The following is a 12,836-nucleotide window of genomic DNA, read 5'->3' as shown; positions in this document are numbered from 1 at the left end:
GAACAGTATGAATACATCCACAACCCAGAACAGTCTAAATACATCAACAACCCAGAACAGTCTGAATACATCCACAACCCAGAACAGTCTGAATACATCCACAACCCAGAACAGTCTGAATACATCCACAACCCAGAACAGTCTGAATACATCCACAACCCAGAACAGTCTTAATACATCAACAACCCAGAACAGTCTGAATACATCCACAACCCAGAACAGTATGAATACATCCACAACCCAGAACAGTCTAAATACATCAACAACCCAGAACAGTCTGAATACATCCACAACCCAGAACAGTCTGAATACATCCACAACCCAGAACAGTCTGAATACATCCACAACCCAGAACAGTCTGAATACATCCACAACCCAGAACAGTCTGAATACATCAACAACCCAGAACAGTCTGAATACATCCACAACCCAGAACAGTCTGAATACATCCACAACCCTGAACAGTCTGAATACATCCACAACCCAGAACAGTCTGAATACATCAACAACCCAGAACAGTCTGAATACATCCACAACCCAGAACAGTCTGAATACATCCACAACCCAGAACAGTCTGAATACATCCACAACCCAGAACGGTCTGAATACATCCACAACCCAGAACACACAACACAGTCTGAACACACAGAACCCAGCATTCCATACAGAACAGGCCCAACATTCTGCACTTGACATATCTAGTGCTGAATTAAAATTCATGCTTGGCATATCTAGTGCTGAATTAAGATTAATGCAAGCCACTCAGACTTTCACTTAAATCTCCCATTGACATCAATGTATGACTTATGTTTTAAGTTAGGATTAGGCCGTCATAGTCAAAAGCATCAGTTGAAAACAATAGTATACAAGCTTATTAAAACCATGTCCACCATTTGACAGGATTCTGACTTATCCGTTAAGCTAATCCATATGATACATCTATGAAAGAATATTCTAATCATCAATATATTCATATTACACTCCATCTGGAAAAAGTATATGGGGTTCAGTCTTAAAATGGAGAATGAATGAAGAGGTATTCATCTCTGCTGGAGTCCATCCTCTATAGACTGAGGCTAGATGTACAGTTCACTCTGTTTCTCTCATCAAACCTACACTATATAGATTGAATGTAAAAAATCCTCAATCAAATCCCCCTGAGGGAAGAAGTCTGAGCTCATCTCCTGAGCTTCGTCTTTAGTGGCGGCAGACATATGGTAGATGCTTCCTATCCTCTCTCTTTTCCTCTTCTCTCTCTTCTCACTCATCTACTCTGGTGTCCTTTTGTCTCATCTTTTCAGTCCTCTCCTCTCTCACCTCTCTGTCATCCTTCTACTCTCTCTCCCAACTGTTTGGAATAACTATGTTATTGCATAATAAGTAACCAAAACAGATACATTTTAACTGAGATTAGAGAAATACATTCATGTTGATGTGGATAGAAAGAGAGAGGAACAAAGAGAGAGGCCGAGAGATAACGAGGAAGACAGAGAGAGAAAGAGAGATGTAAAGAGAAAGATGAAGACAGAGAGAGAGAGAGATAGAGAGAGAGAGAGAGGAAGAGAGATTGAGAGAAAGACAGAGAGAGAAAGAAGCAGAGAGATACAGAGAAAGAGGAAGACAGAGAGAGAGGAAGACAGAGAAAGAAAGAGGAAGACAGAGAGAGAGGAAGACAGAGAGAGAAAGAGGAAGACAGAGAGAGAAATAGGAAGACAGAGAGAGAGGAAGACAGAGAGAGAAAGAGGAAGACAGAGAGAGAGGAAGACAGAGAGAAAGAGGAAGACAGAGATAGAAAGAGGAAGACAGAGAGAAAGAGGAAGACAGAGATAGAAAGAGGAAGACAGAGATAGAAAGAGGAAGACAGCGAGAGAGAAATATAGAGAGAGAAAGAGGAAGAAAGAGAGAGAAAAAGGAAGACAGAGAGAGAAAAGGGAAGACAGAGAGAAAAAGAGGAAGACAGAGAGAGAGAAATAAAGAGAGAGAAAGAGGAAGACAGAGAGAGAGAAATACAGAGAGAGAAAGAGGAAGACAGAGATAGAAAGAGGAAGACAGAGATAGAGAAATAAAGAGAGAGAAAGAGGAAGACAGAGAGAGAGAAATACAGAGAGAGAAAGAGGAAGACAGAGATAGAAAGAGGAAGACAGAGAGAGAAAAGGGAAGACAGAGATAGAAAGAGGAAGACAGAGAGAGAAAAGGGAAGACAGAAAGAGAAAGAGGAAGACAGAGAGAGAAAAGGGAAGACAGAGATAGAAAGAGGAAGACAGAGAGAGAAAAGGGAAGACAGAGATAGAAAGAGGAAGACAGAGAGAGAAAAGGGAAGACAGAAAGAGAAAGAGGAAGACAGAGAGAGAAAAGGGAAGACAGAGATAGAAAGAGGAAGACAGAGAGAGAAAAGGGAAGACAGAGAGAGAAAGAGGAAGACAGAGAGAGAAAAGGGAAGACAGAGAGAGAAAAAGGAAGACAGAGATAGAAAGAGGAAGACAGAGAGAGAAAAAGGAAGACAGAGATAGAAAGAGGAAGACAGCGAGAGAAAAAGACAGAGAGAGAAAGAGGAAGACAGAGAGAAGAGTGCCCTCACCTGGTCCTCAGTCAGTACAATCAGGCGAGTTACTATAATGTTCACAACATTTCCTAGGCTGGCATCACGGTAAAGTTTGGCAACCTGACCTCCAGAAAAGAAGAAAAGACACAAAGTCAGACAAACTGTCACAACACTGGATCATTGTTTTCTTCACACATACTGGGGTTGAAAACAGCAACCACACATCCAGATCACGCTGCGATTTAAATGTCTGTTTTCAGTTAGAGAGAACATTCTGTTAAAATGTTAATGAAAACAAAATTCTATCCAAAGAGAGAAACGCTTCGAATAAGTCCATTGTTCCTGTTGTAATACTCTACATTGGCCTGTTTCCAATATCAGCAGGCTAGAGGTGCATCTTAATATCTTTCCTCCAGTCTTCATCTGCATTGATGTGAAAGACCTGGACAGGTGAAAGTGAGTCCTGACTGCTTTGTAATATTCTGTGCACTCAAACTAACGCAGGGCAGGAGATGAGGAAAACACTACATTAGACCATTGACATGAACCCATTTGAATTGTTTTTTGACCTTAATTTAACTAGGCAAGTCAGTTAAGAACAAATTCTTATTTACAATGACGGCCTACACCGGCCAAACCCGGACGACACTGGGCCAATTGTGCGCCGCCGTATGGGACTCCCAATCACGGCCGGATGTGATTCAGCCTGGATTTGAACCAGGGACTGTAGTGACGCTGCGCCACTCGGAAGCCCAAGTGATTGACTCCAACTCTATTGTCAGGCTTTTCTTTGAGACAAAACAACAGTAATCAAAGCGAAAAGCAGGATCAAACTTACAATATTCATCACAGACAGGATATAGTGCTCGATGTCTTTGCGTCCATGGTAACCAACCATCATCTTATCAGCTACCACCAGGGTCTCAACGAAGCGCTCCATGCTGACCGACCGCCTCTGTCTGTAGCCTCCGCTGGGAAGGGAACTGTTGGACCCAGGGGCTGGGGTGGGAGAGAAGGAGTGAGAGGAGGAGGTTGGAGAGGTTGGGGAAGGAGTGCTATGTTGGCAGGGGAGGTCTGTGGATGAAGGAGGGAGAGAAAAAAGATGCTCAACCAAGTGAGTAAAGTTGTTGTCTGATGATATGCTGTGAAAAAGAACCATCTCAGGTGATTATAGGAAATGGTTCATCTGATGATCATCTTCACAGGGTAACTTCAAAAAGAAAGGGAGCGTTTGATACTGTTCACCTCAATAGAAACATTCCAGGAAGATTAGAAACTACTGATGATTTGATAACCAATAATTATTATTTATTAAACATTTATCAACATTAAAAAAACTATTCACTGAATTAAAACACAATGAAACAATCAGATATACAGTACCAGTCAAAGGTTTGGACACACTTACTCATTCCATGGTTTTTCTTTATTTTTACTATTTTCTACATTATAGAATAATAGTGAAGACATCAAAACTATGAAATAACACATGGAATCATGTAGTAACCAAAAAAGTGTTAAACATGATTTTTTTATATATTTGAGATTCCAACCTTTGCCTTTATGACAGTTTTGCACACTTGGAATTCACTCAAACAGATTCATGAGGTAGTCACCTGGAATGCATTTCAATTAACAGCTGTGCCTTGTGTAAAAGAAAATGTGTGGAATTTCTTTACTCCTTAATGCGTTTGAACCAATCAGTTGTGTTGTGACAAGGTAGGGGTGGTATACAGAAGATATCCCTATTTGGTAAAAGACCAAGTCCATATTATGACAAGAACAGTTCAAATAAGCAAATAGAAACGACAGTCCATCATTACTTTAAGACATGAAGGTCAGTCAATCTGGAAAATGTCAAGAACTTTGAATGTTTCTTCAAGTGCAGTCGCTAAAACCATCAAGCGCTATGATGAAACTGGCTCTCATGACCACCGCCACAGGAAAGGAAGACCCAAAGTTACCTCTGCTGCAGAGGATAAGTTCATTAGAGTTACCAGCCTCAGAAATTGCAGCCCAAATAAATGCTTCACAGAGTTCAAGTAACAGTGTCACGTTCCTGACCTGTTTTCTGTTGTTTTGTATGTGTTTAGTTGGTCAGGACGTGAGCTGGGTGGGAATTCTATGTTGTGTGTCTAGTTTGTCTGTTTCTATGTCCAGCCTAATATGGTTCTCAATCAGAGGCAGATGGTAATCGTTGTCCCTGATTGAGAATCATATATAGGAGGCTTGTTTTGTGTTGGGATTTTGTGGGTGTTTGTTTCCTGTCTCTGTGTTTGTGTTCTGCACCAGATAGGACTGTCTCGGCTTTCACGTTTGTTGTTTTGAATTGTTGTTAAGTGTTCACAGTTTACCGTCTATTAAACATGTTAAACACTAACCACGCTGCATGTTGGTCCTCTCCTTCAGCCCAGGAAGAAAGCCGTTACAGAAATACCCACCAAACCCGGACCAAGCAGCGTGGAAATGGGCAGCAGCAACAGAAGCAGCGGTACCAGGAGGAATGGTCTTGGGAGCAAATATTAAACGGAGAAGGACCCTGGGCTAAGGTTGGAGAGAATCGCCGCTCTCGGGAGGAGAAGGAGGCAGCCACAGCCCAGGAGCGGTGGATTGAGGAGGCAGCACGTAAGAGAGGCTGGAAGCCCGAGAGGCTCACCCAAAAATTTCTTGGGGGGGGATAAAGGGGAGTGTGGCGAAGCCGGGTTGGATACCTGAGCCAACTCCCCGGGCTTACCGTGGAGTGAGAGGGCGTCGTACTGGTCAGACACCGTGTTATGCGGTGGAGCGCACGGTGTCCCCAGTACGCGTGCTTAGCCCAGTGCGGGCTATTCCACCTTGCCGCACTGGTAGGGCTAGGTTGGGCATCGAGCCGGGTGCCATGAAGCCGGCCCAACATATCTGGCCTCCAGTACGTCTCCTCGGGCCGGCGTACATGGCACCAGCCTTACAGGTGGTGTCCCCGGTTCGCCTGCATAGCCCAGTGCGAGCTATTCCACCTCGCCGCACTGGCAGGGCTACGGGGATCATTCAACCTGGTAAGGTTGGAGAGGCTCGGTGCTCAAGAGCGCGTGTCCTCCTTCACGGTCCGGTATATCCGGCGCCACCTTCCCGCCCCAGCCCAGTACCACCAGTGCCTACACCACGCACCAGGCTTCCAGTGCATCTCCAGAGCCCTGTTCCTCCTCCCCGCACTCGCCCTGAGGTGCGTGCCCTCAGCCCGGTACCTCCAGTTCCGGCACCACGCATCAGGCCTATAGTGCGTCTCAGCCGGCCAGAGTCTGCCGTCTGCCCAGCGGTGCCTGAACTCCCCGTCTGCCCAGCGGCGCCTGAACTGCCCGGCTGCCCAACGCCGTCTGAACTGTCCGTCTGCTCAACGCCGTCTGAACTGTCCGTCTGCTCAACGCCGTCTGAACTGTCCGTCTGCTCAACGCCGTCAGAGCTGGCCGTCTGCCAAGCGCCATCGGAGCCATACGTCTCCCCAGCGCCATCTGAGCCATCCGTCTCCCCAGCGCCATCTGAGCCATCCGTCTCCCCAGCGCCATCTGAGCCATCCGTCTCCCCAGCGCCATCTGAGCCATCCGTCTCCCCAGCGCCATCTGAGCCATCCGTCTCCCCAGCGCCGTTAGAGCCATCCGTCTGTCCCGAGCCGTTAGAGCCGCCCGTCTGTCCCGAGCCGTCAGAGCCGTTCGTCAGTCAGGAGCCGCTAGAGCCATTCGTCAGTCAGGATCTGCCAGGGCCGCCAACCAGACAGGATCTGCCAGAGCCGCCAACCAGACAGGATCTGCCAGAGCCGCCAACCAGACAGGATCTGCCGGAGTCGTCAGTCAGCCATGAGCGTCCAGAGCCGTCAGCCAGTCATGAGCTGCCCTACAGTCATGAGCTGCCCTACAGTCATGAGCTGCCCTACAGTCATGAGCTGCCCTACAGTCATGAGCTGCCCTACAGTCATGAGCTGCCCTCCAGTCATGAGCTGCCCTCCAGTCATGAGCTGCCCTCCAGTCATGAGCTGCCACCCAGTCCGGAGCTGCCACCCAGTCCGGAGCTGCCACCCAGTCCGGAGCTGCCACCCAGTCCGGAGCTGCCACCCAGTCCGGAGCTGCCACCCAGTCCGGAGCTGCCACTCAGTCCGGAGCTGCCACTCAGTCCGGAGCTGCCACTCAGTCCGGAGCTGCCATTAGTCCGGAGCTACCTCTCTGTCCTGAGCTACCTCTCTGTCCTGAGCTACCTCTCTGTCCTGAGCTACCTCTCTGTCCTGAGCTACCTCCTAAATCATGTGGGGGCCTTGGGGAGGATTCTTAGGCCAAGGTCGTGGGCGAGGGTCGCCACTCAAAGGACGCTAAGGAGGGGGACAAAGACAGTGGTGGAGTGGTGTCCTCGTCCTGCGCCGGAGCCGCCACCGCGGACAGATGCCCACCCAGACCCTCCCCTTGAGTTTTAGGGGTGCGCCCGGAGTTCTCACCTTGAGGGGGGGGTTCTGTCACGTTCCTGACCTGTTTTCTGTTGTTTTGTATGTGTTTAGTTGGTCAGGACGTGAGCTGGGTGGGAATTCTATGTTGTGTGTCTAGTTTGTCTGTTTCTATGTCCAGCCTAATATGGTTCTCAATCAGAGGCAGATGGTAATCGTTGTCCCTGATTGAGAATCATATATAGGAGGCTTGTTTTGTGTTGGGATTTTGTGGGTGTTTGTTTCCTGTCTCTGTGTTTGTGTTCTGCACCAGATAGGACTGTCTCGGCTTTCACGTTTGTTGTTTTGAATTGTTGTTAAGTGTTCACAGTTTACCGTCTATTAAACATGTTAAACACTAACCGCGCTGCATGTTGGTCCTCTCCTTCAGCCCAGGAAGAAAGCCGTTACAAACAGACACATCTCAACATCAACTGTTCAGAGGAGACTGTGTGAATCAGGACTTCATGGTCAAATTGCTACAAAGAAACCAGTACTAAAGGACACCAATAAGAAGAAGAGACTTGCTTGGGCCAAGAAACACGAGCAATGGACATTAGACCAGTGGAAATCTGTCCTTTGGTCTGATGAGATTGTTGGTTCCAACCGCCGTGTCTTTGTGAGATGCAGCGTAGGTGAACGGATGATCTCTGCATGTGTGGTTCCCACCGTGAAGCATGGAGAAGGAGGTGTCATGATGTGGGGATGCTTTGCTGGTGACACTGTCTGTGATTTATTTACATGTAGAATTCAAGGCACACTTAACCAGCATGGCTACCACAGCATTCTGCAGAGATATGCCATCCCATCTGGTTTGCGCTTAGTGGGACTATCATTTGTTTTTCAACAGGACAATGACCCAACACACCTGCAGGCTGTGTGAGGGCTATTTGACCAGGAAGGAGAGTGATGGTGTGCTGCATCAGATGACCTGCCCTCCACAATTATTATTATTATTTTTTTAACCTTTATTTATACAGGTTTTTCTCATTGAGATAACATCTCTTTTCCAAGAGAGACCTGGTCCAATAGCACCAGGGGGAACAAAGTTTCAGACAAAACAACTGACATACACTAACACAACAATCACCCAACCTCAACCCAATTGAGATGGTTTGGGATGAGTTGGACCGCATACTGAAGGAAAAGCAGCCAACAAGTGCTCAGTATATGTGGGAACTCCTTCAAGACTGTTGGAAAAGCATTCCAGGTGAAGCTGGTTGAGAGAATGCCAAGAGTGTGCAAAGCTGTCATCAAGGCAAAGGGTGGCTACTTTGAAGAATCTAAAATCTAAAATATATTTTGATTTGTTTAACACTTTTTGGTTACTACATGATTCCATATTTGTTATTTAATAGTTCTGATGTCTTCACTATAATTCTACAATGTATAAAATAGTACAAATAAAGAAAAACTTTGTCCAAACTTTTGACTGGTACTGTATATGGTACTGGTACTGTATATCCACGAAGGCATAGCCAGAGCAGAGTCAGGAGAGGGTTGCAGTCAGACACACATTGGGAATCTGGCCCTTTGAACCTTGCAGCTGAAGGCTTGCCTTCCTTTATGGCCCAGATGCTCTGGGGAAGGGCTATAAGATAGAACATGTCAGGGCACGCCAACTTCCTGCCCATGACAGCCTTCGCTGCTACTTATAAGACCTTGGACCAAATACCTCCACATCCACCTGGTTCCCCTCCAATTCCCATCCCACCACACCACATCTCACAGGACACAGCTCTGCGGAGGGCCAGAGTATGTGTATTGTTCATAAAAACACTTAATGAGAAAAGGAGCGTCCATTTGAATTCAGTGGTAGTAGTTGCTCTAGTTCTATAGTGCCCAGTCACAAAGCCTTTTTAGGATCAGTTTCTGGTGTATACACCAGGCTGAGTAGAGGCCAGAACGGGTCAAGCTTACAGCAGCATGGTCATATCCACCGGAACCTGGGCCTAGAACCAAACCAGCACTTCCTCTGTCCTGCTATGTATAGCTGCTTGTTTACGTCAGTCACCCAGCTCAGAGTCGGTCCAGGCTGAGAAGAGGGGAGGGGGAGGGGGGGCAGTGAGGGGAGGGGAGGGGGGGAGCTGGGGAGGGGAGAGCAGAGAAGGGAAGAGCAGAGAAGAGAAGAGCAGAGAAGAGCAGAGAAGAGAAGAGCAGAGCAGAGAAGAGAAGCGCAGAGAAGAGCAGAGAAGAGAAGATTCTTCACCAACCTGAGATGCCACAGCTGAACTCGTGTTGGCTGGGTTGCTGCTGCGGCGAGGGGATGGAAGACTTTTTATATATAACATGCTGCTGTCCTTCTCCCTGGTCCCATTGGCTGGAAGTTGTGGAGGATATATTCTTGAGTGGCTCTATTAAATATTGCTCTTCTTCTGTTGTAATAACGCCGTGCTTGTTGAGAAACAAGAACATCGAGAGAGACAGGTTATAAGCAAAGAATGCAAACAATGTCACAACACGCACACTTAAACACAACATTTCAATTGATCTTATTGCACTTTTTAAATAATTACATAACACCCTTAAAAATTATCTAACAATTTTGCCAAAAGTAATTCCAAGTACGACCAGCCTAAATGGCCTTACAGTAAAACATTTTAAGCTGTTTACATTAAATTACTTTTAACAAATAACCATTTTCATTATAGTCATCAACATATTGTTTTACTAATGAGTATTATTAACCAGTATTATTATTATTAATCAGGTTGAACGCTTTGTTCAGCACAACTACAATCATCTGTGAAATGATTGGCACCCTGAGTCAGGGCTAAATGGCTAATGGTGTGTTACAGCCTGAGTCAGGGCTAAATGGCTAATGGTGTGTTACAGCCTGAGTCAGGGCTAAATGGCTAATGGTGTGTTACACCCTGAGTCAGGGCTAAATGGCTAATGGTGTGTTACAGCCTGAGTCAGGGCTAAATGGCTAATGGTGTGTTACAGCCTGAGTCAGGGCTAAATGGCTAATGGTGTGTTACAGCCTGAGTCAGGGCTAAATGGCTAATGGTGTGTTACAGCCTGAGTCAGCGCTAAATGGCTAATGGTGTGTTACAGCCTGAGTCAGGGCTAAATGGCTAATGGCGTGTTACAGCCTGAGTCAGGGCTAAATGGCTAATGGCGTGTTACAGCCTGAGTCAGGGCTAAATGGCTAATGGTGTGTTACAGCCTGAGTCAGGGCTAAATGGCTAATGGCGTGTTACAGCCTGAGTCAGGGCTAAATGGCTAATGGTGTGTTACAGCCTGAGTCAGGGCTAAATGGCTAATGGCGTGTTACAGCCTGAGTCAGGGCTAAATGGCTAATGGTGTGTTACAGCCTGAGTCAGGGCTAAATGGCTAATGGCGTGTTACAGCCTGAGTCAGGGCTAAATGGCTAATGGTGTGTTACAGCCTGAGTCAGAGCTAAATGGCTAATGGCGTGTTACAGCCTGAGTCAGGGCTAAATGGCTAATGGTGTGTTACAGCCTGAGTCAGAGCTAAATGGCTAATGGTGTGTTACAGCCTGAGTCACATAACATTGCAGGCTGCAGCACATAGCTCTGTTCTGCTTTGCTCTGTGTGTTGCACTGCAGTCAGATGTAGAAACACCCCACACTCTGAAGCAATTTGATAAATCATGTTATAACAACCAATTACACCTAGAACAACGCAGTAATTACTGGGACTGGGACCAGAGTACACAGCTCTCTGCCCTTGAACACCCCCTTTGTAACATAAATTGAAAAAGTACTTCAGAATGTGTTTATAAAAAACATTGGCACGCTGTTTCCCTCCGTAAAAACCCACAACGAAACCAATTAACCAAATATCACAACTTGGCACACTCCGGCAAGAAACCCAGATTTGATAAATGCCTAGCAGAGTGTGATGTCAAGATATCAAATACGTCTAGCATTTTACAAGATTACACTTCAGATACATTTCACTTTTGTCCATTTTTGGTACTATTAAAATGGTCAGAGGCGAAACAGACCTAATTCAATTTATGATACTGTACATTTGGTCGCAGCAACAGTAATACATGTTTTTCTCCACATAATTGTGATTGGCACAGAGGAACAGAGCTTCCTTCTTCTTCTGAGATGTTTCAAAGTAAAATAGGGGGGATGAGAGGGGGATAGGGTGATAAGAGGGTGGATAAGGTGGTATAAGAGGGGGGATAAGAGAAGGGATGAGAGGGGTGATGAGAGGGGGGATGAGAGGGGGTATAATAGGAGGGATAAGGAGGGGGATAAGGGGGGATAAAAGGGGATAAGAGGGGTGATAAAAGGGGGTATAAAGGGGGGTTAAGAGGGGTGATAAGAGGGGGATAAGAGGGGTGGGTAAGAGGGAGTTAAGAGGGGGGGAAAGGGGATAAGAGGGGTGATAAGAGAGGGGATAAGAGGGGGTTAAGAGGGGGGATAAAAGGGGATAAGAGGGGTGATAAGAGGGGGTTAAGAGGGGGATAAGAGGGGGTTAAGAGGGGGGATAAGAGGGAGGATAAGAGTTTGGCAAGTCTGTCAGTGGTGAGTTTTAATGAAGACAGTCTGGCAGTCTATCAGTGGTGAGTTTTAATGAAGACAGTCTGGCAGTCTATCAGTGGTGAGTTTTAACAAGGACAGTCTGTTCAGTTCATCAGTGGTGAGTTTTAATGAAGACAGTCTGGCAGTCTATCAGTGGTGAGTTTTAACAAAGACAGTCTGGTCAGTCCATCAGTGGTGAGTTTTAACAAAGACAGTCTGGCCAGTCTATCAGTGGTGAGTTTTAACGAAGACATTCTGGTCAGTCCATCAGTGGTGAGTTTTAATGAAGACAGTCTGGCAGTCTATCAGTGGTGAGTTTTAATGAAGACAGTCTGGCCAGTCTATCAGTGGTGAGTTTTAACGAAGATATTCTGGTCAGTCCATCAGTGGTGAGTTTTAACAAAGACAGTCTGGTCAGTCCATCAGCGGTGAAATTTAATGAAGACAGTCTGGCCAGTCTATCAGTGGTGAGTTTTAACAAAGACAGTCTGGTCAGTCCATCAGCGGTGAGATTTAATGAAGACATTCTGGTCAGTCCATCAGTGGTGAGTTTTAACAAAGACAGTCTGGTCAGTCCATCAGTGGTGAGTTTTAACAAAGACAGTCTGGTGAGTCTGTCAGTGGTGAGTTTTAATGAAGACAGTCTGGCAGTCTATCAGTGGTGAGTTTTAATGAAGACATTCTGGTCAGTCCATCAGTGGTGAGTTTTAATGAAGACATTCTGGTCAGTCCATCAGTGGTGAGTTTTAACAAAGACAGTCTGGTCAGTCCATCAGCGGTGAGTTTTAATGAAGACAGTCTGGCCAGTCTATCAGTGGTGAGTTTTAACAAAGACAGTCTGGTCAGTCCATCAGCGGTGAGTTTTAACGAAGACAGTCTGGCCAGTCCATCAGCGGTGAGTTTTAACAAAGACAGTCTGGCCAGTCCATCAGCGGTGAGTTTTAACAAAGACAGTCTGGCCAGTCCATCAGTCTAAGATCAACACCTTTAAGAGGAACAATACCTAAGCTTTGATTAGCTGCCTCGTTAAGGCCCACAGAAAGCAACACAATCCCTTTCTTTATTTTTTCCCTGGAGAAACTCAAGCCCAGTTCATAACCCCCTTGTCTAGTCCCTTACCTCCAAACAGTCACGTCTCATAGATCTGACACTACCAGATAGTCCTGGGCTGGGTCTGTGTGGAGCTATTACCATATCGCCTACACTCATCCATCCAACCTCTTCAGATCTACAACAAATGCCTAGGGGTAAGTTAGGGGCTAGGGGTTGATTTGGGACTGGGCATTAGTATATCTGGGGAAACTGAAACCTGAGGAGAAGTTTGATGCATCCCCAAAACAAGAGAGTT

General features: G+C 46.2%; 1 protein-coding gene across 3 annotated transcripts in view; it reads right to left on the bottom strand.

Moving 5' to 3' along the window:
* Window positions 1-12,836, bottom strand: part of adamts6 (ADAM metallopeptidase with thrombospondin type 1 motif, 6) — a 136,017-nt gene that overhangs the window by 118,238 nt on the left and 4,943 nt on the right. For 2 of the 3 annotated variants that reach the window (XM_071338982.1, XM_071338992.1), the window contains exons 4-6: window positions 9,200-9,380; window positions 3,381-3,616; window positions 2,579-2,662 (exon numbers count right to left, since the gene is read on the bottom strand). In XM_071338982.1, coding sequence (XP_071195083.1) covers window positions 2,579-2,662; window positions 3,381-3,616; window positions 9,200-9,380 — 501 coding nt within the window. The remainder of the gene's footprint in view (window positions 1-2,578; window positions 2,663-3,380; window positions 3,617-9,199; window positions 9,381-12,836) is intronic. The other variant, XM_071338998.1, reaches the window with a different exon arrangement.

Source organism: Salvelinus alpinus, chromosome 1, assembly GCF_045679555.1.
Source record: "Salvelinus alpinus chromosome 1, SLU_Salpinus.1, whole genome shotgun sequence".
Lineage (NCBI taxonomy): Eukaryota > Metazoa > Chordata > Actinopteri > Salmoniformes > Salmonidae > Salvelinus > Salvelinus alpinus.
The sequence above is the reverse complement of the archived record's forward strand: the minus strand, read 5'-3'. Positions and strand labels throughout refer to the sequence as shown.